At 52.4% G+C, this 25,125-nt stretch overlaps 1 protein-coding gene across 6 annotated transcripts in view; it reads left to right on the top strand.

The window, feature by feature from the left end:
* Window positions 1-25,125, top strand: part of Acacb (acetyl-CoA carboxylase beta) — a 98,927-nt gene that overhangs the window by 62,434 nt on the left and 11,368 nt on the right. For all 6 annotated transcript variants that reach the window (XM_052755066.1, XM_052755067.1, XM_052755068.1 and 3 more), the window contains 21 exons: window positions 35-172; window positions 426-525; window positions 614-721; window positions 3,769-3,825; window positions 4,051-4,092; window positions 5,641-5,856; window positions 6,921-7,076; window positions 7,689-7,892; window positions 8,710-8,865; window positions 11,304-11,426; window positions 11,650-11,919; window positions 14,075-14,172; window positions 15,206-15,326; window positions 16,507-16,617; window positions 17,748-17,891; window positions 18,632-18,752; window positions 19,881-19,977; window positions 21,697-21,793; window positions 22,622-22,757; window positions 23,540-23,717; window positions 24,157-24,269. In XM_052755066.1, the coding sequence (XP_052611026.1) occupies window positions 35-172; window positions 426-525; window positions 614-721; window positions 3,769-3,825; window positions 4,051-4,092; window positions 5,641-5,856; window positions 6,921-7,076; window positions 7,689-7,892; window positions 8,710-8,865; window positions 11,304-11,426; window positions 11,650-11,919; window positions 14,075-14,172; window positions 15,206-15,326; window positions 16,507-16,617; window positions 17,748-17,891; window positions 18,632-18,752; window positions 19,881-19,977; window positions 21,697-21,793; window positions 22,622-22,757; window positions 23,540-23,717; window positions 24,157-24,269 (2,786 nt within the window). The remainder of the gene's footprint in view (window positions 1-34; window positions 173-425; window positions 526-613; window positions 722-3,768; window positions 3,826-4,050; window positions 4,093-5,640; window positions 5,857-6,920; window positions 7,077-7,688; window positions 7,893-8,709; window positions 8,866-11,303; window positions 11,427-11,649; window positions 11,920-14,074; window positions 14,173-15,205; window positions 15,327-16,506; window positions 16,618-17,747; window positions 17,892-18,631; window positions 18,753-19,880; window positions 19,978-21,696; window positions 21,794-22,621; window positions 22,758-23,539; window positions 23,718-24,156; window positions 24,270-25,125) is intronic.

Consider the following 25,125-nt stretch of genomic DNA (forward strand, 5'->3'; position numbering starts at 1 on the left):
GCTGCCTCAGCCTCTGTCTCTTGTCACCCTGCAGGATGGCCATGCCCATCAGCATCTCCAACCCCGACCTGCTCAGGCACAGTACAGAACTCTTCATGGACAGTGGCTTCTCCCCACTGTGCCAGCGCATGGGGGCCATGGTCGCCTTCAGGAGATTTGAAGAGTTCACCAGGTATGGTGGAGGAGCTGCATGGCCTTCCCTGACCCCCAGCCATTCATTCATGAACACTTGGGGCTCCCAGAGACCCAGGCACAGCAGTTAAGAATTACAGACCCCTTAGGGAGTGATGGGAAAGATTGGTCTGTGGTCCTAAGGGGCGTGGCAAGATAGGAGCCCAAGTTCTGGCATGCAGCTGTACCGCAAGGACCGACCACATCCTTCTGAGGCAGGAGTCCCTCAGCTCTCCTCTGTCCCACACCCCCAGGAACTTTGATGAAGTTATCTCCTGCTTTGCCAACGTGCCGACAGACACCCCCCTCTTCAGTAAGGCCCGCACCTCCCTGTACTCTGAGGACGATGGCAAGGTAAGCCCAGTGGATAGTGTGCGGCAGTGGGGAGGGGCGGGCTGTGGCCCCGCCCTCTGGCCCCCAGCCCTCGGTTTTTCTCTTACAGAGCCTTCGAGAGGAGCCCATCCACATCCTGAATGTGGCCATCCAGTGTGCCGACCACCTGGAGGACGAGGCGCTGGTGCCGATTTTCCGTACCTTTGTGCAGTCCAAGGTATTCCCAGAGGACAGGCTGTCGTCCCCTGCTCTGTGTTGCTATCACAAAATACCTGAGGCTGGGAAGAAAGTAAAAAGGTTATGGGGGGGCGAGAGAGAAGGCTCAGCAGTTAAGAGCTCTTATTCTTACAGAGGACTCAGGTTCGATTCCCCGCACCCACATGACAGCTCACAACCGTCCATAGCCCTGTGGTACACAGATATACACAGGAGCATAACACTCATGTACGTGAAATAAATCAAATCCTTTTTTTTTTCTTTAAAGCTTGTGTAACCCACAGTTCTGGAGGCTATACCAGCAACTGTGTCTGGTTCTCACCACAGCCCCGCTGCCTCACATGCAAGAGCAGGAGGGGGCGGCACTTGCTCTTGGTATAACCACCCCCTCACTGAACTGACCCTTCCTGTGAGACCATTGACCCCCTCCAAGGGTGTTGTCTCCAGGACCCAGTGACATCACTTAGAGGCGACACCTCCTCATGCCTTTCACACTGCAAGGGACTAAGCCTGTCAGTGTCCGTGATACCAGAGGAACAGGTTTCCACGGTAACCATGGAGGTGACAGGTTCCTTCAGGAGGAGGGCTGGGCATGGTGGGGGGGTGCTGAGCCCCCGAGGTGGGCTGGGGGAGTTTCGGAGGCACAGACCGCTCTAACTCTGCTAGTCCTTGTAACCAGTGCCCTGTGCAGAGGTAGCTGAATGTATGGACCTCAGCGTCTTCAGCGGTGATGCAGGAAGAGAGCCTCTCTCTCTCTCTCCCAGGATGATTTAGTGATTAAGTGACCAAGGTTACACACACTTGCCTAGTTAGAAGCAGAGATAAGAAATCGTTTGAGGGAAATGGGAACTTTTGGTGTGGTCACAGGTATGTGCAAGCCTGTGGCGGCTATCCCTTGCAGATGTCCTCAGGCAGGGCCGGCCGCTGTGTCTGCTCAAGACTTAGAGCTACAGACAGGGGTGAGCAGAGTGGTGGGTAGGGCACTGCCAGGCGGGCGGGAGTTCATCACTGTGTGACCTCAGGCCGGTTACTCCCCTCTGAGCCTCGGTTTCTTTATCTGTGAAATGAGATGCCGAGATTCCGCCAGCCAGACTGTCTGAACATCAGTCCTCGACCCTCCTGACTTGGTCTAACCTCATGTCAGGAGTTCCAGCTGTTGACCTTCCATCTGTCTGTCCGTATACATGTGTCCTTACTACACTGTCCCTGTAGGAAGGACCTCTCCCCTCCACTGGGCTAGGCGCCCTTCAGGGGACGCTTCTTGGTGCTTTCAGAGAAAGAATGCCAGGTGCTGAGTTCCGTTAACCGGGGACGTTGTTTTTGTGGACGTGTTTAGCCTTTATCTCTTTCATCAGCTGTTAAGGTTGTTCACTGAAGGAAACATTTCAAATGCAGACACATCTGAGCAGGTTTATTTATTTATTTGCCATTATTTATGTGTTTGTGGAGGTCAGAGGACAACGTGTGTGAGTTGTTTCTCTTCTTCCACCATGTGAGCCCTGGGGATCAAACCTACATTGTCAGGTTTGGATGCAAGTGCCTTTACCTGCTGAGCTCCGAAAGCAGGTTTAAAACAAACCCACAGCCCCCTCCACCAGGCAGGGTGAGAGGATCTTATCTCCACTCCTCCACTAATCTCTTCCTGACCCAGGTGACAGTGCTCCTGGGCTTTCAGCTGATGCCCCACTATGTGAAGGGACCTCTGAACTGGGGGCTACTTTGCCTGACCCCTGGCCACATCAAATGCAGCTCAGCAGTTCTTGGGGTTCTTATCTAGGGAGGGTGGTAAGGAGAGGTGGGAGGCTCATCTCTGCAAGGATGGGCAGTAAGGAATCCCACAGTGTATCATGGGTTCAGTATGGAGAGGAGCCACTCCAGGGGGCTTGGCATGATAGCAGAGCGATTATGTGTTAGGTTTGATGCACTGGAGAGATACAGGCTAGAAGGGTCTGTGCCTAGCGAGGTGGGCGTGTGTACATTTTTATTATTGAGACTTTTTGCATTAAGCATGTCTGTACACATTCTCATATATTCATTTCAACTCATGCTCCCACATCCACGTGCATTCACTCATGTGCTCTCACATCCACGTGCATTCAGAGGGAGTTAGATCCCCTAGAACTGTAGTTAAAGGTGGTTGTGGGTGGCCCTGTGGGTGCTGGAAATTGAACCTGGGTCCTCTGGAAGAGCAGCCAGTGCTCTTAGCTGCCAAGAGTCCTGGGATTAAAGGCATGTGCCCCCGCTGCCCAGCCTGTATATTGTCTTACTTGCTCCATTTGGGGAGCAGCTGGGAGCAATTCTGTACTTCTTTTATATAATGTTTATTTATTTATATAATTATTATATAATTATTTTATATAATGTTTGTTTAATTAGATCTAAAGAACTATATATCGTGTGTAGATATAGCTTGAAGAATTTTCGCTCTGCTGGTCAGCAATCAGAGCAGAAGTGGATGCTCCTGGTTTCCCAGAAGACAGTGTGGCTGTGTCCTGACGGAGTTCCATCTGCTCTTGGATTTTCCGTACATAGGTCGCAGTCCACATTCTTGCACACATCTCCTAACTTGTAGTGCATACAGCATTTTGCTTCGTTAAGCTATAGGTCACCTAGTGTATAACACAACCTTTGAAAGTGTATAATTCAGACTGAGGATGTAGCTCAATGGTAGAGCTCTTGTCTGGCAAACTACAGGTGCTAGGTTCAAATCCCATTACTACAAAAAAGAAAAAAAAATCACAAAATGTACAATTTGATGGTTTTTAAGAATGCTCACCGAGTTGCATGGCCTTGGTACTACTGTCAGCTTTAGAGGACAGCCTCTCTGAAAATCAGAACCCAAAGCCCTCTCAGAGCCTTCTTCCCAGTCCAGGCTGACCATTGCTGTAGACTTGCTCATTCTGAGTGTTCCCTGCTAGGCGGTCTTTTGACTGGCTCTTTGCATTTAGTATGCTTGTGGGGTTCATCCACATAGCAGCATGCATCAGGACTCCAGGCCTTTACTGACCAAATAATATTCCACTGTATCTGTGATTTTTTTTAATGCAGAAACACATCCTTGTGGATTATGGACTCCGAAGAATCACATTCCTTATTGCCCAAGAGGTTAGTCCCAAACCTCAGTTCATTGTCTTCTCTGTTTTCCAAATCCAGGTATTTGATATTTAATCTCTAGGGTGAGGGTAGAAGCAATTAGTTTCTAGAAAAATCTTTCCGGATGACTCATTCTGGAAGTAGACTGAATCGTCTTTAATAATCACAAAATAGGCAGAGGAGGGGTTCAGAGTCTTGCTTGACTTAACCGCCTCTTACACGGATTTCTTTTTGCAGAGAGAATTCCCCAAGTTCTTCACATTCAGAGCGAGAGACGAGGTATGAGTGAAATGTTGACACTGTCCCCCATGGGCATCCTTCACACCCCAGCCCTGCAGGCATGCTCAGAGCCTGAGGTGTGGACCCTCACATTTCCCTGGATCTACACCGCCAGCAGGAGCTGCGTCTCCTGCAGTGAGCTCTGACACAGGACTCCCACTCACTTGACAAGATTTGAGTTTGGTGCTGTTCCCAGCTGCCTGCTTTATATATAAATATTGGAGCACAGCTACAACCGTTTGATTAGATATCACCCGTGGTTGTCACACTGTCACCAAGTCTGTTACGGTTCATCACCCTAAGACATGTGGTACCCGGGCCTTTTGGAGTCCTATCTAGAGCAGGTGGTGTCACTCCCGGCACAGATTCAAGAGCCCAGCAAAACTCAGCATTTTGCGTTTTGATTGATTCAGGCTCTGCTTCACTCAGTTAAACAGCATCCTTTTGTGGGGGATGTAGGGGAGTGTAGCTAAAGTTTTCCTGCCTGGCCCACGGTCAGGGCAAATCTCTCTCACCTGCCAGTCCCACAGCCGCTCAAACCCGACCAAGTAAACACAGAGACTTATATTGGTTACAAACTGTATGGCCGTACCAGGCTTCTTGCTAACTGTTCTTACAGCTTAAATTAATCCATTTCCATTAATCTATACCTTGCCACATGGCTCGTGGCTTACCGGCATCTTCACATGCTGTTTCTCATCGTGGCGGCTAGCAGTGTCTCTCTGACTCAGCGTTCCACTTCCCAGCTTCATTCTCCTCCTTGTCCTGCCTATTCTTCCTGCCTGGCCACTGGCCAATCAGTGATTTATTTATTGACCAATCAGCAACACACTTGACATACAGACCATCCCACAGGAGGGGAGACTTCTCAGTTTCTCTCTAGTTCAGTTTCCAAAACTGCCAGTTGATTTTTTTGGGAGACTTATTTCTATAAAGAAGTCTGTGTTCAGAAGTTTCTTTCTTTCTTTCTTTTTTTTTTTAATTTTTTTATTTATTTATAGAGTGCACATATCCCTGCAGGTCAGAAGAGGGTTCCAGATCTCATTACAGATGTTTGTGAGCCACCATATGGTTGCTGGGAATTGAACTCAGGACCTTTGGAAGAGCAAGCAGTGCTCTTAACCTCTGAGCCATCTCTCCAGCCCCCTTTGTTTGGTTTTTCAAGACAGGGTTTCTCTGTGTAGCTTTGTGCCTTTCCTGGCACTCGCTTTGTAGCCCAGGCTGGCCTCGAACTCACAGAGATCTGCCTGCCTCTGCCTCCCGAGTGCTGGGACTAAAGGCGTGCACCACCACCGCCCGGCCCGTGTTCAGAAGTTGAAGACAGATAGCAGCCAGGCTCTGGAATGTCCTGGGGACAAGCAGGGTGCACCCAGGAGTCGGTCTTAGAATGCTTGTGACCTCTAAATCTTTTGAGCCTCGGAGGTTGCTCATGATGAGGTTTTACAGTGAATGGGTCATTTCTGAGTACCAGGGGTGGGCAGCATGGAGCCTGTTCAGGCGTGTCCTCGCAGAGTCAAATGAACTGTCCTCTCTCTGGCCGGCCTACAGTTTGCAGAGGACCGGATTTATCGCCACTTGGAGCCCGCCCTGGCTTTCCAGCTGGAGCTGAGCCGGATGCGGAACTTTGACTTGACCGCTGTGCCCTGTGCCAACCACAAGATGCACCTTTACCTGGGTGCCGCCAAAGTGAGGGAAGGTCTGGAGGTGACCGACCACAGGTTCTTCATCCGCGCCATCATCCGGCACTCGGACCTGATCACCAAGGTAAGGTGGCATGGGGTGGCTCCACCCGGCTCTGAGCTCCTTCCTCGTGCTCTGGCCTCCTCTTCCCCAAGTCCGCACCTGGGCTGCTTGCTGGGGATCGGGAGGTGTGCTCAGCTTCTAGGGCCCTGCTTGCTGGGGATCAGGAGGTGTGCTCAGCACATAGGCCCTGCTTGCTGGGGATTGGGAGGTGTGCTCAGCTTCTAGGGCCCTGCTTGCTGGGGATCAGAAAGTGTTCTCAGCACATAGGCCCTGCCATCAGAGACACCCCAGCCAGGGGCACTTCAGTCAGATTCTTGTGTTTTGTGATGTTTTCTGTGTGAGAAGAGAGCTGAAGGGATGGGAAGATACCGGTGTGTTCAGGGAATTTCTTGTTTGCAGATTGACCACGGGTGATCACATTGTGAAAATTCAAATACCGTTACAAATCATTTTAAAGTCAGGTGAAGGGGAGGGGAGATGGATGGTTCAATAGATAAAGCACTCGCCATGGCAGCCTGGGGAACGGGGTTCAGAGCCCAGAGCTCTGATGTTTCAGGGTGTTTTACTTGTGGACCATGCTCTATGTGAACAAAGACCCGTTCATGATGCCTTCCATTTCTTTACACGCCCATGGACACACTGTGCAGGTGTGTGTGTGTGTGTGGGTGATTTTAAAAAATCAAATCTGCCACTGATGGATTTTAAAAAACAATTTTAAAAATTATATTTACACATATATTTATTGGGGGCGGGAGTATCGCGGCACGTGTGTGGAGGTCAGAGGACAGCTTGAGGGAGTCAGTTCTCTCCTTCTACTGTGTGGGTTCTAGAGATCAGACCCAGGTCATCAGGGCTCGGCGGCAAGCACCTTTGTCTGCTGAGCTGTCTCCCAAGCATTCCCTGATGCCACAGCCCCGGATGTCAGAGCATCAGGGAGCAGAAGACAACAGGCTGACTAGGACACGCAGCCTCAGTTTCTTCTTGCCCTCTGCATCCGCCCAGACGCACCAGCAGGTGGGGAACGTGGGCTTCCTACCAGCCAGGCGCAGGCCCCGTGCCTGAGGCTGGCCTCACTCCTTTGGCAGGAAGCCTCCTTCGAGTACCTGCAGAACGAGGGTGAGCGACTACTCCTGGAAGCCATGGATGAGCTGGAGGTGGCGTTCAACAACACCAGCGTGCGCACCGACTGCAACCACATCTTCCTCAACTTCGTGCCTACTGTCATCATGGACCCGCTCAAGGTTGGTACGCTGGGGCTCTCCCGGGCTCTAGGTGCATTTTCCCATGGTTCTGCATGCCACACTGCTTTGGGGTTGTGTCTCCTGGCCCTCCAGCCCTGAGGTTCTGGATGAAGAGAATAAACCGCCCGTCAGCCCAGATAGGATCGGACATGTTCAGCTGGAAGGCCTGGCATAGCTTATGTCCTCTCCAGGCTCCGCCGGGCAGGATGAGAGCCTGAGGTCTGAGGCTGGGGCATCGTGTGCAGGCCGGTTCTGCAGTAGGTAGACCTTGGCGGTGCTGATTCAGGGACCAGAGAAGACTTCAGTATCTATAGGGCTCACAGAACCCGTGAGGACCCATGCTGACGCCCTGGCCTGACGAGTTCACACAGTCCAGAAGAAAGCTTGTGCATGGGCCTGAGAGACACATAAAGATGGGGTGACACATGAAGATGAGTTTCATTAATCGTCACCCCATCACCGGGGCATGTAGCTCAGTGGTAGAGCATCTGCCTGGAATACACCAGGCCCTGGATTCCAGCCTCATCGGTTGTTAGCAGTTAATAGTTGGGGGCCAGGCTCCACTGCCTTGGCGTGCGGGGTAGGCTCTGACGGCGCTGCGTTTCTCGGCAGATTGAGGAGTCGGTGCGGGACATGGTCATGCGCTACGGCAGCCGGCTGTGGAAGCTCCGCGTGCTGCAGGCGGAGGTCAAGATCAACATCCGCCAGACGACCACGGGCAGCGCTATCCCCATCCGCCTGTTCATCACCAACGAGTCCGGCTACTACCTGGACATCAGCGTCTACAAAGAAGTGACCGACTCCAGATCCGGAAATGTAAGGGTGGGCCGCCACAGTGTCTCGAGTCTCAGTAGGTGCTGCTGCCTGGACGTCAAGACGTGGGTTGAAGCCACCGTGGTGGCCCTTGCCTCGCCTTGTCTCGGGTCATGGCAGCCTCTAATAAATAGCTTCAGGGTGTGATAGGCATGGTCATTCCCTGTCTCTTTACCCTCCCAGGCAGGGCCATGCAGGGCCATGCAGCCCCACGGCAGAGTCCATCCCGTGGCCATGCTGCAGGTGGGAAGTGGAGTGTGTGGCAGTTACCATGCAGAACTCACGCTGGTCCACTGGGAGAGACATGTTTCCCCCAACCACCTTACAGAAAAAGAGTTTTGTAAATCAACCCAAAACTATTTTACATGTGCACACTTTTTATTTTGAAATGATGAGACTCAAAACTCTCAAGTTGCAAAAATAGGACAGAACAAAGTCTTGGACGGGGTGTACCCCTCACTCAGATTCTCTCAAAAACACATTTCAGTTGACTATAGTACGCTACCCAGACTATACCGTGACACAGGTGTAACCCTAATAGTGTGATTTCCCATGGCTCTTCTCTGTATATACCTTGGGGGTGGGACTTGCTGCCATCTTCATACTGGAGCTCTGTCCCCTGTCTCCCACGGGTCCTGCTCTGGTTGCCACATGGCAAAGGGCGTAAGCTCTGCACCGCGGATCTGCCTCTCTATTGAGCTTTTGCTGAGGGCTCAGGTTGGGGTGGGACTCAAACCCAGGACCTCTGGGAGAACAGCCAGTGCTCTTAACCTCCAAGCCGCCTCTCCAGCCCCTCTGCTTTTTCTTTCTTTCCGTCCAGATCATGTTTCACTCCTTCGGCAACAAACAAGGAAGCCTGCACGGGATGCTGATCAACACGCCGTACGTCACCAAGGACCTGCTCCAGGCCAAGCGGTTCCAGGCGCAGTCCCTGGGGACCACCTACGTGTACGACTTCCCGGAGATGTTCAGGCAGGCAAGTCCTGGGGCTCAGGTGTGCACCCCCCTCGAGGGGCCCTGTCCCCGCTTCACCAGAAGCGGTCCCTTGTCCTAAGTCATTCCCTCTGGGTGGGGTCTTCCTGGAGAAACGTGGATTTTACTGCAGGAATGACTTCATGGTCCTTTCCCCCGAAATAAACCTAATTTTATCCTGTTGATAAGTGACGCACTGCAGAGCTTGAGGAAACAAAGGGAACTGGGAGGGAAGAAAAGAGAGAAAGGTAACTCATAGTCTATGACCTGTGACACAGTGCTCAACATTTTAATGTTTGCTTCTGGTTTATGTTGTTCGCATGTGTGTGTGTATGTGTTGGTGTGGGTGCACATGCGTGTGTGTGTGTGTGTGTGTGTGTGTGTGTGTGTGTGTGTGTGTGTGTGTGTGTAGGGGCCCGAGGTCAACGTCTGGCATCTTCTTTATTTGTTCTCATCCCCATATTTTGAGGCAGGGTCTCTCAGTGAACCTGGAGGTTGCCGATCTGGCCAGCGAGGCCCCAGGTCCCTCCTCTCTGCATCTCCCCAGCAGGTTTTTTACGTGGCCGGGGGTTGATCCCTGGTCCTCGCGCTTGTGAGGACCCCGCTTTACTGACTAAGCCGGCACCTCCTGGCCCTGCTTCTGATCTGTTTGCTCATTTATAAGTTAGCTGCTGCCTGCCAGGCCCCCTTCTGAGGCTAGGCAGACCGTGGAGAGGAGGAGGGGCAAGTGTATGGGTGCATATGTGCATATACATATATAATGTACATTTTTTTTTTTTTTTTTTTTGGTTTTTCAAGACAGGGTTTCTCTGTGTAGCTTTGCGCCTTTCCTGGAACTCACTCTGTAGCCCAGGCTGGCCTCGAACTCACAGAGATCCTCCTGGCTCTGCCTCCTGAGTGCTGGGATTAAAGGCGTGCGCCACCACTGCCCGGCTGTACATTTTGTTTTAAAGTAATGGTTTCACAGTAGTCAAGAAGTCATAAAAATAGTACCAAAAAAAAAAAAAAAACCCAACAAAAAACACTGAACTCAACATTCCCATGAGGCATTTCCCCAGTGACAACAGCGTTCCTGTGCTCGGGGCCCCAGTGATGCCTTCTGGTTGGTCACGTGTTACCAAGACAGGAGATTGATCCTGGTGCAGTCGACACTGGCTTCGAGGACTCGTTACCCTATTCTCTGACAGGCTGGGGAGCCGGGTGCAATGGCCCCTGCCTGTGTTCTCAGCTATGTGGGAGGCTGAGGCAGGGGCATCACTTGAGCGTGGGAGGTGAAGGTGGGCCTGGATATCATAGTGACTCTCTGTCTTGGAAGGAAGGGAGGGAAATAATGTTTGGTTAGGTTTTCCTGAGGGATAAGGGCAATATAATATCTGCGATTCTCTAGCCAGCTCCAGGGGTCAGCTCCTCTGGCACACATAGGCACATAATTGGAAAAAAAACAGGAGTTCTTTATTCATTATTTATGTGCAAGTATACATCCTGAGTTTATTTGTACCGTGTTACCTGTGTTAAGGGGCCCACTGAAGCCAGAGGGTGTTGGATCCCCCTGAAACTGGAATTATGGGTAGTTGTGAGCTGCCTAATGTGGGTCCGGGGTCCTCTGGAGGAGCAGTAAAGCCCTCTTTACCACTGAGCTATCTGGGGTTGGGGATTTAGATCAGTGGTAGAGTGCTTGCCTAGCAAGTGCAAGGCCCTGGGTTTGGTCCTCAGCTCCGGGGAAAAAAAACAAAACAAAACAAAACAAAACAAAAAAACCACTGAGCTATCTATCCAGTACCAAGTTGAATCAATACTTTGAAAAATATGACCTGGCTGGGCAAGGCTCAGTGGTTCTTGTCATGCAGGCCTGAGGACCCGAGCTCAGACCCCAGCACCTACTTCAAAAAACCAGGCATGGTGCTGGATACATGTAATCCCGAGCACTTGGAGGCAGAGGCAGGGGAATCCCTGGGACTTCCTGGCAGTCAGTCTAGACAGTCAGTGAGCCCTGGGTTCAGTGAGAGACACTGTCTCAAAAGAAGAGGTCGAGGCCGGGCGGTGGTGGCGCACGCCTTTAATCCCAGCACTCGGGAGGCAGAGCCAGGCGGATCTCTGTGAGTTCGAGGCCAGCCTGGACTACCAAGCGAGTCCCAGGACAGGCGCAAAGCTACACAGAGAAACCCTGTCTCGAAAAACCAAAAAAAAAAAAAAAAAAAAAAAAAAAGAATATCTTATCCCTCATTATTATTATTATTATTATTATTTATTATTATTATTATTGTGTGGAGTATGCTTGTGTATGTGTGTGAGTGTGTGTGAATATGTGTGTGTTCTTTAAATAGTTCACGATTTAAAGACAGGGTGAGAACAGGACAGTTTACCCAGTTTTCTCACATGTCATCTCCAGCTGGGGAGGGCAGCGCTTCCTTCCCCATGACTCCAAGCTTTTCCTTACCCCAGGCTCTCTTTAAACTGTGGGGCTCCCCAGACAAGTACCCCAAAGATATTCTGACATACACAGAGCTGGTGCTGGACTCCCAGGACCAGCTGGTGGAGATGAACAGGCTTCCTGGTGGGAATGAGGTAAGAGGTGGGTGTGAGGAGGAGGTGGGTGTGAGATGGGAGGTGGGTGTGAGGAGGAGGTGGGTGTGAGGAGGAGGTGGGCGGGAGGTGGGAGGTGGGAGGTGGGTGTGAGGAGGAGGTGGGTGTGAGGAGGAGGTGGGTGTGAGGTGGGTCAGCTTGCTTTGGCTGTCACCCTACCTGGAAGAAACAAAGTCACTTTCCTCAGCACCCGTCTCTTCCCCAGGTGGGCATGGTGGCCTTCAAAATGAGGTTTAAGACCCCGGAGTATCCAGAAGGGCGGGACGTCGTCGTCATCAGCAATGACATCACCTTCCAAATCGGCTCTTTCGGCATACAGGAGGACTTCCTGTATCTGCGGGCATCCGAGATGGCCCGGGCAGAGGGCATTCCCCAAATCTTCCTGGCAGCTAACAGTGGGGCCCGTATGGGCCTGGCTGAGGAGATCAAACAGCTATTCCAAGTGGCTTGGGTGGACCCGGAAGATCCCCACAAAGTACGTCATGAAGTGAGGGTGGTAGCGTGATGGCGTTTTGGACGGAGCACCCCAGTCCAAAAGCCCCACCTCTGAAATGCTTCCCGACCCAAAGCTTAAGTATCAGCATGATGCCCCAACTGGAAAGTCCCACCTGACCTCATTCACTGAGTTTCAGTCAGAAAGCACAGGCCTGAAGATGCTGGGTGTGAGGTGTCTGTGCAACATGGATGAATGTTGTGTTCAGACCTGGTGCCCACGCCCAGGACATCTCATTATGATATGCAAATAATGCCAGTCTGAAAAAAATTTCAAACTCTGAACTGCTTCTGGCCCCATGCATTTCAGGTGAGAGACACTTCCTGCCTTGTATCGCGTGGCTCCTGCAAAGACTGTGGGAAGGGATCTCTGTGTGCAATGCACAGATGCACAGTGACATTAGTAGCCCACCACGTGTTGTGCCGTTCCCATGTACTGACCTGTCCTCCTGGCACTCAGGAGGCTCAGGCAGAAGGAGAGAGAGAGAATTCAGGATCAGCCTGGCCTCTGTGGTGAGACCTTGTCTCAAGAAAGGAAAAAGAACCTAAATAAATGCTTTGGGGCGTAGTGATTATCAGAAATGGCCAAAAGCACCCCCTAGAGGCACGATAATGAGAAACTTGTAGACATGTAGGTGACATGTGCCGGGTTCTAAATCCATGTGTACCCAGAATGCCAAGTGAATAATGCCCCGCATGCGTGTGTGTGTGTGTGTGTGTGTGTGTGTGTACATGCATGTAGAGGTCACAGGACAATCTCAGGTCACAGGACAATCTTACCTTCTTTTAGAGACAGGTTCTCTCATTGGCTTGCAATCTGCCAAGTCTTCTGGGCGAGCTGGCAAGTGAGCTTCCAGGGAACTGCCGGTCCACACCGCCCGTCTCCCGTTGCTGGAGCTGTAGACACACACCACTAACGGAACATGTTCCCCAGACAGTGACACTGTCTCCCTAAAGGAGACGAAAACCACTCTGGGAGTCAGAAATTTTTTTTTTTTTTCGTTTTTCGAGACAGGGTTTCTCTGTGTAGCTTTGCGCCTTTCCTGGGACTCGCTTGGTAGCCCAGGCTGGCCTCGAACTCACAGAGATCCACCTGGCTCTGCCTCCCGAGTGCTGGGATTAAAGGCGTGCGCCACCACCGCCCGGCCCAGAAATTATTTTTCTATTCCTTTTTACTACATCTTTAGCCCAAACATCTAAAATTCAAAACGCTCTGTAATCTGAGACCTTTTCAGTCACTAACCTCATTGCTAAAGTAGCAAATTCTCTCCATACCTCAGCTCATGGGATGGGTCACAGCGAAAACACACCAAATCCTGACAGTATGTTACAGGGTTACCCTTAGCCCATAGGTGCCTACAGAACATGGGTCCCACCCCTAAGATGTCGCATTAGGTAGAAGCAGATATTCCAAAGCTCAGACGTATTTTTACATCTGAAGCACTTTCGGGTCCCTGCCATTTGGACTGTTCAACCTGTACACTTGGACACACATGGGCACACACGAGTGTGCACTGTAGCTAGAGTTTTCCTGCCTGGCCCACAGTCAGGACAAATCTCTCTCACCCGCCAGTCCCACAGCCGCTCAGACCCAACCAAGTAAACACAGAGACTTATATTGGTTACAAACTGTATGGCCGTGGCAGGCTTCTTGCTAACTGTTCTTATAGCTTAAATTAATCCATTTCCATTAATCTATACCTTGCCACATGGCTCGTGGCTTACCGGCATCTTCACATGCGGCTTGTCATCATGGCAGCTGGCAGTGTCTCTCTGACTCAGCCTTCCACTTCCCAGCTCTATTCTCCTCCTTGTCCCGCCTACACTTCCTGCCTGGCCACTGGCCAATCAGTGATTTATTTATTGACCAATCAGAGCAACACATTTGCCATACAGAACATCCCACAGCAGTACACACATTTCCTACATAACCAGGCAGGGCATGAGGCTGTGTGTGCGTGAGGAAGAGCCAGGAGCTCAAAGTAGCCCCGTGGTTTGCAGGTGTTGAGCCTGAGGTGTGCAGCTGTGCAGTGATATCAACGGCCAGCCACCCTGGATGGTATTGACACCTTGAAACATCTGGTGGCTGGCGAGTCCACGGAACTGGATTCACAGACTCACTGGAGTGTGTTTTTAAGGGATTTAGGTACCTGTACCTGACGCCCCAAGACTACACCCAGATCAGCGCCCAGAACTCCGTGCACTGCAAGCATATTGAGGATGGAGGTGAATCCAGGTAAATGCAACACTGACCGCCAAGACCTAGTGTAACCGCAACTCATCCCGGCTGCCTGTGAGGACCCTTCTCTAGGCTCGTGGGTGGTGGACCCCGAGCTTCCATGTGGGTGCTAATGACTTAACCATTTGGGACAACCTCTAGGTAACTCATCCTGGTCATCCCCAAATGATTCACCCCTCCCTGCCTCTGTCCCTCTCTCCCTCCCCTCCCCTCCCCCCTCCCCCCTTCCCTTTTTCTCTGCTGAGCCTTGTACATCGTAGGCAGGTGCTCTACCATTGAGTCATGCCTTGAATGCTTCACCCTTTTCTCAGAACAGCAGCTCATGCAGGGAAAAGTAGACGTAAGTTTTCATGATGTCTCAGGGGACACAAGTTCACATTTTATGACCCAGTTATCCAAAAACGTTCCGTCGTCTGGGGGTCTGTTCTTTGAGAATGCCAGAGGTTTGTCTTTCCCAGGGCAGTTAAACAAGTGGAATAAAACAAGCCAGCAGACTCTAGGTGACTTTCTGGGGTGTGAATGATATGAGAAACATTTCTTTTTAATTCCATAGTGAAATAAGTTTGGGAAATATTCAGTTAAATGTGCGCATCAGGACATCTTCCTACAGGCCTGCGGAGACCCCCCTAACACATTAACACTGGTCAGTTTCTATCAAGATCTGACCAGCGTGTCTCATGCTTTGGGGGTCATGAGTCATGGCTGATTGGTCGTGAATTAAGTGTCTTTCCCTCATGGTCCCTGGTGTCCCCACAGACCAAAGGCTAAGCTAGTTTTCTGTGGGATGTGGGGTAAGGTGGCACCCCACTAAGAGCCTCTGTTTGAGGGAGGGACAGCTGTTATCTACGGCAACCTTGATCTTTTAGAAGCTTAGTGCCCCTGGGTCCTAAACCCTGTCTTCACTCTGACTGATCTGCGTCCCAGTGTTCATCCTTGCTCATCCCTCCTGCCCCAGACCTGTGGGAAACATGTCCTCCTGTCTTTGTTTTTGGAGAGGAGCCTTGACTTCAGTCGTGTTTGGTCCTTACAGATACGTCATCTTGGATGTCATAGGGAACAGTGACAGCCTGGGCGTGGAGAACCTGAGGGGCTCGGGCATGATCGCAGGAGAGGCCTCCCTGGCTTATGAAAAAATTGTCACCATCAGCATGGTGCGTTCCCTCCTGGTCTCTTCCTTTCCTTGCTTTTTGTGTGTTCCTCTGTGTGTGTGTGTGTGTGTGTGTGTGTGTGTGTGTGTGTGTGCATGTGTATGTGTGCATGTGTGCTTCTGTGTGTGTGTGTGCATGTGTATGTGCATGTGTGCTTCTGTGTGTGTGCTTGTGCACGTGTGTGTGTGCTTCTGTGTGTGTGTGTGTGTGTGTGTGTGGTGAGTGCACATCCATGTAGAGTCCAGGGGTCAACATCAGGCATCTTCAGTTGCTTTCACATTTTGGGGGGACAGCGAGTCTCTTTGAGTCTGGAGCTTGCCAATCTGGCTATGGCTGGCCAGCAAGCCGCACCAGGGATCCTCTTGTTTCTGCTCTCCCAGCACTGAGATTGCGGGCGCACACTGCCACGCCCGAGTTTTCACGGGTGCGAGGCATCTGGACTCAAGTCCTTGGGGTAGTTTGGCAAGCACTTTCCTGACTGAGCCGTCTGCCCAGGCCCAGTGGTGTTGACTCTGCACAGATTTTCCTCAGGGGTCACCAGTTCTTACACATCCCCGAGGCCACGGCACAGGAGCTCGGCACTAGCAGTGGCCAAAATGTGTGCCATTGGCCTTCCCGATGCTCTCCTTGACTGACTCCCTTCCTGTCAGATAAAAATCACACTGTTTACTTTGGGATACTCAGCGCATGAAGAGAAAGGGTTAATTTGGACTCAGGGTTTCCGAGGGACCGCTTGATCTCTTGGCCTTGGTGCTTTGAGCCTCTTGTGGGAATGTGTGGCAGAGCATGGTTGCTGGGCTAGGGCCAGGCAGCCAGGGACAGAGGGAGCAGCCAGGGTCTCATGGTTCTCCTCATGGCAAGTGACAGGCCTCCACTCTCCTAGGCACCCCCACAGGGCCCACCTCTTAGCGTTTCCAACACCTTTGATTGGGCCCCTGAGGAGGTTTAAGGTGCAGATAATAGCAGAAGCCAAGCTCGAGCAGGTGCTGGGAGAAACTAGGCTCAGCCAGCTGTGGTGCACACCTGTAATCCCAATAGCTGGGAGGCAGAGGCAGGAGGATCATCTTTTGAGAGTTCTAGGCTGGCCGTGGCTATACAGTGAGACACCCTTCTGTGTGTGTATGTGTGTGTGGGGGGGTGAGCCCACCAGCGTCTGGAGTTCAGACGGGTCTTGTCTCCACAGGTGACCTGCCGTGCCCTAGGAATCGGGGCCTACTTGGTGAGGCTTGGGCAGCGGGTGATCCAAGTGGAAAACTCCCACATCATCCTCACTGGAGCCAGCGCCCTCAACAAGGTGCTGTAGACAGGACCTGGGGAGGGGTGGTGTGGGGACCAGGTCAGACATCTCATGGCCCTGCTGTCTTAGCCATGACAGTATTCTGTTGCTGTGAAGAGACAACATGACCATGGCAACTCTTATGAGAGAAAACGTTTAATTGGGGGCTGGCTTACAGTTCAGATGTTTAGTCCATTATCCTCATGGTGGCATGCAGGCAAATATGGCAGGTGCTGGAGAGGGAGCTGAGAGTTCTACACCTGGATCAGCAGGCAGCAGGGAGAGAGACACTGGGCCTGGCTTAAGCATTTGAAACTTCAAAGCATCCCCTCCAACACCCCCCCCCCCCCACAGTGACACACTTCCTCCAACAAGGCTATACCTACTCCAACAAGGTCACTTCTCCTAATGCCACTCCCTCTGAGTCTATGGGGGGCATTTTCATTCCACATGAATGAAAATTCCCTGCACCAGCTATTGTGGATTCCCAGGGTAAACCAGTTTCCTCCCTGAAGCAAGTCCTTTGGTTTTTAGTTTGAAGTTTTCCCATCCCCTTCTGAGCGCCACCCCGCACCGGAACTAACTCTCCAGCTTACATTAAAAATAAAAAAGAGGCGCCATATTTTGCAGGAAACTGAGAAAGGCCCCACTCATGATTTTGCAACTTCTATGATTTGGGGGAACTTTTGCATTTTAATTTGCCTGTAGTTAAGTCCCCATGAGCATGAAAACAAATAGCCTGCTTATTTTAGTTTACTGCAGGATTTCTCACACAGCTCTGGAGTCTCCGTGTTTAATGTCCACTCAGAGCCCACTGAGGAGTTCCACGTGTGGCTCTTGCACCAACAGCACCTGGGTGGCCCCCAGGCCACACTGCAGACCTGCTGAAGCAGGAACCCATTAGATGTCCAGTTCCCAGGGACATTGGTGGTTCCCAAATTGGGTTGCATATGACATTTCCTAGAAATCTTAAGGACACAGGGAGCACCAGTGCCCGGTGCTCCCCCTGAAGACCCTGAAGGGATTGGTTTGGGCAGAGCCCCTGGGTGGCAGGTGTTTTGGAAGCTCCCAGGTCATTCTGACAGGCAGCCAGAGCAGAGGACCCAGCAAGACGGAGTGGCCTTGCTAACTGTGCTGTGTCACCTCAGGTCCTGGGAAGAGAGGTCTACACGTCCAACAACCAGCTGGGGGGTGTGCAGATTATGCACACTAATGGGGTCTCCCACGTCACTGTGCCGGACGACTTCGAGGGGGTCTGTACCATTCTGGAATGGCTGTCGTATATACCGAAGGTGCGCTATTCCCTGGCAGGCAGCCTGCAGCCTGGGAGCCTGTGGGGTTCCGTTCATGGTGGCAGGGAGGGTGGGGAAGAGGAAGTACCACAGAGTCCCATCTCTCTCCCTGATACCCAGCCCTGTCCTTTGCTTTTGGGGAGGGAGGCTCTGAGGTGTCCTAAGGATGTAGGGACACTATCTGCGATCCTTTAGAAAAGGGTGACGTTGGATCACAGTGGGCCTCATACCTCATGGTCAACCTGGATCCATTCCTGACTTTTTCTTCAGTAGCCCCGTCATCCTGGGCCAGCCTCCCAGTCCTTCTGAGCCTTCATTTCCTCCTGTGTGAAGTTGTTAATGAGGGGGACTGAGCCCTCTGCAGATCCTCCCCAAGGCTACCCTGGACTGGACTGCTTAGCTGTCAGTAGTCCTCATGGGACTGCTCTAACCAGATCTTGACTAGGCAGATGTTTGCGCCTCAGTTCCTTCATCGCCTAGCTGGAGAATGCTGGTCCTGTGTGGCTCCCAGAGTCTATTTGAGCTCCAAAGGCACTCAGGTCTCTTAAAAGGTCTCAGAAGCATGTAGACAGGAGATGCCTGTCATTTTACAGCTGGCGTAGTGGCTTGGAAGCCCCGGCGAGGGCATCGCTGCACAGCTAGACGTGTGCACAGTCAGAGGGGAAAGCCCTCGGAGGTGTGGGAGTCCTCGCTGACGCGCCCCAGGGACTGAGTGGGACGGCTCTGGCCTTCTTTTCTAGGACAATCGCAGCCCAGTTCCCATCATCACTCCTACTGACCCCATCGACAGGGAAATTGAATTCGTCCCATCCAAAGTTCCCTATGACCCCAGGTGGCTGCTTGCAGGGAGGCCTCATCCAAGTAAGTCCTAAAATGTTTTTTTTGGGGGGAGGGGACCCAAGATTTGGGGTTCTTTTCTGGGTCTACTGAAGAGGGCCGCTTTGGTGGAAGCTTCTGTCCCCGTTTCCCAGGGAGGGTGCATGTGAACTCAAAAGGGGAGATGGAGACTGGGCTTTGCTTTTCCTGAGCTGCAGAACAACAAGGGTTGGAAACAGCTCTGGTTTCTGGAGCCAAGGGTTAGGGTTCAGCACAGGCCAGGGCCTTCCTCCCGCCTCTTTCCCTCTGGCTAGACCATCACAAAAGAGGCTGGCTTCTCTCTCTCTCTCTTCTCTCTCTCTCTCGCTCTCTCGCTCTCGCTCTCGCTCTCGCTCTCGCTCTCTCTCTCTCTCTCTCTCTCTCTCTCTCTCTCTCACACACACACACACACACACACACACACACACTCACACGCACACACTCACATGCACACGCACGCACACATGTTGTTTTCTCCTTCTCTGAGGAACGCCTTTGTCTCCTGGAGGTATGTGTACTTTGTTCTGAGAACCGCCCACATGGGAACGCTGGCTAAGCTGGCCCATCACCCTGGCCCACGGCTAGACTTTCCTGTGCAGTTGGCTTCAGCGGTGCAGTGCAGGAGGCGAGGGCCTCTCAGCAGCAGGAGGATCCCTCCCAGTGGCGTCTTCGTTTTAGAGGCCTTGCCCTCCAGCTGTAGCTCCATTGGAAGAAGGCGGTCCGTTTCTCGCCCACTGTGTGCTCTCTCCTGCAGAGCCAGCCCTGAGCCCCCAGGCAGGGGCTGAAGTAGGAGGGTTTTATTCCCTGGCATCTGGCCTCTGTCTGCGTTCTTTGAGTCACCTGCTGCCAGGCCTTTCCCCTCCTGTCAGAGTGGCAGTCATTTGCACTGCCCCCCTCCAGTTCTCCCCCCCCCATCAGTGGCTACAGTGCCACGGTCACGGTGTGTCTCTCTGGGACATGGGTGGCCTGTTTCCTCTCAGGGATACTGAGCGGTAGCCAGTGGGCCAGAATAAGGTTCTTCAGTAGAAAGGGTATAGGACCGTAAGGTCAAAGCTGGCCGCAGCAGTGTGCCTCACCAGGCAGACCCTGGGCCTCCCCAGCCCTCAGCCAGGACTTCTACCCGTCTGTCCACAGCTCTGAAGGGCTCCTGGCAGAGCGGCTTCTTCGACCACGGCAGTTTCATGGAAATCATGGCACCCTGGGCTCAGACCGTGGTGACTGGACGAGCAAGGTAATGCCAAGTGGGGGGTGAAGGTGGGCTGCACACACCTTCACACACCTGCCCACACCTGCACACACCCGCACACACCTGCCCACTAGACACGGGACTCCCCAGCACTAGGCTGGGGCTGCCAGGGCCTTTTCTCCTTGGTTCCTAGATTTTTCTGAATGCAAAAGGCGAATTTAGGGAGCAGGGAGATGGCTAGGGAGGCTTGCGGTGTAAGCATGAGGTCCCGAGTTCAGATCCTTAGCAACCCACGTGAAAAGCCGGGTGCATTAGTGCAGGGAATCCCAGCCCTTGGGGTACAGAGTCAGCCCGGCAGCTCGCTGGTGAACTCCAGGTTATGACAGACCTTGAATCAGAAACTGAGGTGGAGAATGATTGAGGAGGTAACCTGACGGTGAACTCTACATGCAGGTACACACACACACACACACACACACACACACACACACACGCACGCACGCACGCATGCACGCACGCACAGAGATAGAGATAGAATTAAACCTTTAAAAATTGTGTGTGTGGTGGCGCACGCCTTTAATCCCAGCACTCGGGAGGCAGAGCCAGGCGGATCTCTGTGAGTTCGAGGCCAGCCTGGGCTACAGAGTGAGTTCCAGGAAAGGCACAAAGCTACACAGAGAAACCCTGTCTCGGAAAACCAAAAACAAAAACAAAATTGTGTGTCATTGGCCTTTAGTTATATTCCTCCTATTTATTTTCCAAACCCTTTTTATAGAATCCTGGAATGAACCCCCCACCACGGAGCTCTCCCTGTGGAGACGGCCCCACCCCACTCCTCTGGTAGAGTGATTGCAGGGATAAAGGACAGCGGTGTGGTGGTGGCTTTGGTTGTTGATAGATCAGAATGACAGGCAGCGATGTCATGGTCTTGTCTGAGCCAGGCTCTAAGGCACTTGATGTTGCTCCCCGGTTGTGAGTCCTGGGGATGGAACCTAGGGCGCCCTGCATGCCAGACAAAAGATGTACCACGAGCTACATCCCAGCTCTTTGCTTTTTATTTCAAGTCAGTATCTTGTTGTGTAGCCCAGGCTGGTCTTGAACTCTTGAACTTTCTGCCTTGGCTTCCTAGGTAGCTGGGTTATAGGCCTATGCCAGTAATCCTGACTTGTTTCAGCCTTTTCCCTGAGTGTCTTAGTTCAGCACCCAAGCTACCCTGGTGTGTAGCTGCTGGCCGCATGTGATGACTTTTTTGTTTGCTTTTTTGTTTTGTTTTGTTTTTCGAGACAGGGTTTCTCTGTGTTGTTTTGGTGCCTGTCCTGGATCTTGCTCTGTAGATCAGGTTGGCCTCGAACTCACAGAGATCTGCCTGGCTCTGCCTCCCGAGTGCTGTGATTAAAGGTGTGTGCCACCACCGCCCTGCTCACATGTGATGATTTAAGTCATAATTTAGCACTGGGATGTGATTAGGTTGCAGAGCACCTGCCTGGCATATGCTGTGTCCCGAGTTCCATCCTAGTCTCTCAGAGGATAAATACGAAGCTGAAGTGAGGGGAAGATGCTGGGAACTGTGTCACAGTCCACATCTTAGACTTCTTAGCTGCATAGCCCGAGGCACAAACAGCTCCCATCCCGCCCTGACTGTTCTCAACCTAGCAGGGCACCTGTGCACCTGGAAATGCCCACAGCAGACTGGGTAGATGCTGGGGCCCTGAGATCTGCTTATGGGGCATCCCAGTGCTGAGCTCCTGTGCACTCACCTTACAGGTTGGGGGGCATCCCCGTGGGGGTGATTGCTGTGGAGACTCGGACCATGGAGGTGGCTGTCCCTGCTGACCCTGCCAACCTGGATTCTGAGGCCAAGGTGAGGGGCCAGGAGCCATGACCACTGTGACCACTGCTGGATCCAGGCCAGAGAAGCTTCCGTGTTCCAGAAAGCCAGGGAGCAGAAGCCTCAAGCAGGGATCGGCCTGGGAGCTCGGCCTGTCACCCACCACATCTTCATGGGACACATAATATTCCATTCTGGGCTTCTTGCCTGGGATGGTAAAGGTCCTATGTGGACCCCACCCCCGCTTCCACTCTGCCCCTGCTGCTGGGAGCTGCAGTGAGGCCTCAGCTAGTGTGGTGCCAGGCTGTGCAAGAGAATGGGGGACCTGTTGAGGGCCTAAGGATATGGACTTTTGTTCCTGGGGAGCCCTGGCTCTGGAACATGTATATGGGAACACATCCTAGTAAGGGTTACTAGTGTGATAAAACACCAAGACCAAAGAAACCTGGGGAGGAAAGGGTTTATTTGTTTACACATCCATGCTACTGTTCATCATCAAAGGAAGTCAGGACAGGAACTCATGCAGGGCAGGAACCTGGAGGCAGGAGCTGATGCAGAGGCCATGGAGGGGTGCTGCTTACTGGCTTGCTCCCTATGGCTTGCTCAGCCTGCTTTCTTATAGAACCCAGGACCACCAGCCCAGGGGTGGCCCCACCCACCATGGGCTGGGCCCTCCCCCATCAGTCACTAATTAAGTAAATGCCTTACAGCTGGATCTTACGGAGGCATTTTCTCAATGGAGGCTCCCTTTTCTCCAGGGACTCTAGCGTGTGTCAAGTTGACACAGAACGGTGGGGACCAGGCTGTGGTCGCCGGCCCTATTGTCCCTATGTCACTGACCTAAGTGACTCTGTGTCACAGATCATCCAGCAGGCGGGCCAGGTGTGGTTCCCGGACTCCGCCTACAAGACCGCCCAGGTCATCAAGGACTTCAACCAGGAGCACCTGCCCCTCATGATCTTCGCCAACTGGAGAGGCTTCTCCGGCGGCATGAAGGGTAAGTTCAGCCCCTGTGTCACTCCGATGTGCCACTCCAGTCCTGTCTCTCAGCAGCCCTGGGAGGATGCAGGTCAAGTAACCACCTGGTTTATAGATGAGGAACTGAGCGTGGGAGGCGGGTGACGTCCTGGGGTCATGGGAAGGGCAAGGCAGGGAGGTCTGCTCTGCAAGCTCCATGGTGACCTGGGCAGTTGCCTTCCTGGGTGGTAAGATGAGGAAGGCGTATGCCCATCCACCTTCCTCAGAGCTGGCCTTATAATTGCACAATCCCTCCAAGTCACCCAGAATGTCCAGAGGGATAATGGTTCCGGCTGGCTGTTGAGGAAGGAGCTGAGGTGGGAGAGAGGCACATGTAGGTCTTTGCTAGCTGGGTGACTTGTCTGAGTCCCTGAACCCCTTGTTTGTGAATGGGGAGGGCTGCGGTGAGGGTCCCATGCTCTGGTTCCACACATGTCACTGATGACAGCCTTGTAATGTCACCACCGAGGGTACCTGGGGACTGGGAGGGATTTCCTGGTGAGGCAGAGCAGGGACCTGTGTATACCGGACACGTGGGTGTGCTGGGGCCTCTCACTCGGAGCTGGAAGGGACTCAGAAAGCGGCAGTCCCTGTGTTTACCTTCGCAGATGAGGACACACCCATGCAGGAAAGCAACCTGCCCAAGGTCCCATGGCCACTGAGGGAGGGAGCCAGCCCCAGCCCAGCCCCAGCTCTCTGAGTCTTTGTGGCTTTGAGTCTGTCACTGGGGCCCAAGTCTCCTAAGCAGGCCTCACTTTGTAGACATGTATGAGCAAATTCTGAAGTTTGGCGCCTACATCGTGGATGGCCTCCGGCAGTACAAGCAACCCATCCTCATCTACATCCCACCCTGTGCCGAGCTCCGTGGGGGTTCATGGGTGGTCCTCGACTCCACCATCAACCCCCTGTGCATAGAGATGTACGCAGACAAAGAGAGCAGGTGGGTGTGTCACTCGGGACATTCTCCGCAGAGCTAGTTAGGTCCCCAGAGGACACTGTACGGAGAAGGGCAAGAAGCCGGGCGTGGCAGTGTGCACCTGTAACCTGGGCCCTGAGGGTTGTGGGCGGAGATAGGGAGCCTCTGGGGCTCACCAACCAGTCCATCTAGCCAAATCAGTGAGCTCCAGGTTCTCTGAGAGACCTCGTCTCAAAAAGTACTGTGGAAGGTACCAGAGGAAGACAGCTGACGTGACCTATGACCTTCACCGGCACGCACACACAAATACATATACACCACACACACACAGTCATAATACATGCAAAGAAATAAGCAAATATTTTTTAAAAAGGAGCCAGAGGCAGGATAGCAGGGAGGACTGAGGTGTCTGTCCTCAGCCTCCCCGCCCACCCCCTCAACCTCTTTCCTATTCCCTGTTCAGGGCGGGTGTTCTGGAGCCGGAGGGCACTGTGGAGATTAAGTTCCGGAAGAAAGATCTGGTGAAGACCATGAGAAGGATAGACCCAGTGTGCAAGAAGCTCTTGGGACAGCTGGGTAAGTGGGTCACACAGGTGCCACCTCCAGGTCGCCAAAGGCATCAATTCTAGTGTATTAAGGATAAAATGAGACCCAAAAGCCAGCCCGCACTGGTAATCAGCTCCTTCTATGGGACACCGGAAGTGGTCGGACAGGAACTATCTCAGATGGCAGATATTTTGGAGAGTTGCGGTTTGGATGTCCACAGTGAGACGTCTCAGCAAAGGGGCCAGATATAAACATGAAATGAATTTTCAGAGCTGCTGTGTTCAGACCACAGCCCCATCTCTGGGGCCAGGGTGGCACATTCCGCTGTGGCCTCCTATCCACACCCAGAAGTTCAAGCTTAGGAACATTTTAGCTGAGGGACGTTCATCCTGTGATCTCATAGTTAGTTCACCGTCCCACACACATAAACAACATTTGGGTTCCACAGGAAACACCAGAACTTGGGTAATGACCATGTCCCTTTAGAGGTCCTTGTGTCCTCCAAATGCCCCCGATCAGAGATAAACAATTTTTACCGATTTTGTTCCCTTCACTCCTGATCTTTGATGCCACACTCCCCGATGTTGATGTGGTGGTGATGTCTGTAACTGTGCGGACCACACGTTTGTGACGGTGTGGTTCCTTTGGGTCCGCCTCTGTGATATGGGTCTGTACTTCATGACTCCGGGTTTGTGTGGAATTGGCGTTATGTCTGGAAATGCCTCTTATGAGAGTTCTTTCCTTTTTATTACATTTATTTTGCGTGTGTTTGTGTATGTGTGCACGCGCCACGGCACATGTGTGGAGCTCAAAGGACAATTTGCCGGAATTGGTTCCTTCCTTCTACCACGTGGGTCCTGGGGATGAAACTCAGGTCGTCAGCTTG

This window comes from Peromyscus californicus, unplaced genomic scaffold (assembly GCF_007827085.1).
Source record: "Peromyscus californicus insignis strain IS unplaced genomic scaffold, ASM782708v3 Scaffold_2__1_contigs__length_46816999, whole genome shotgun sequence".
Taxonomy (NCBI): domain Eukaryota; kingdom Metazoa; phylum Chordata; class Mammalia; order Rodentia; family Cricetidae; genus Peromyscus; species Peromyscus californicus.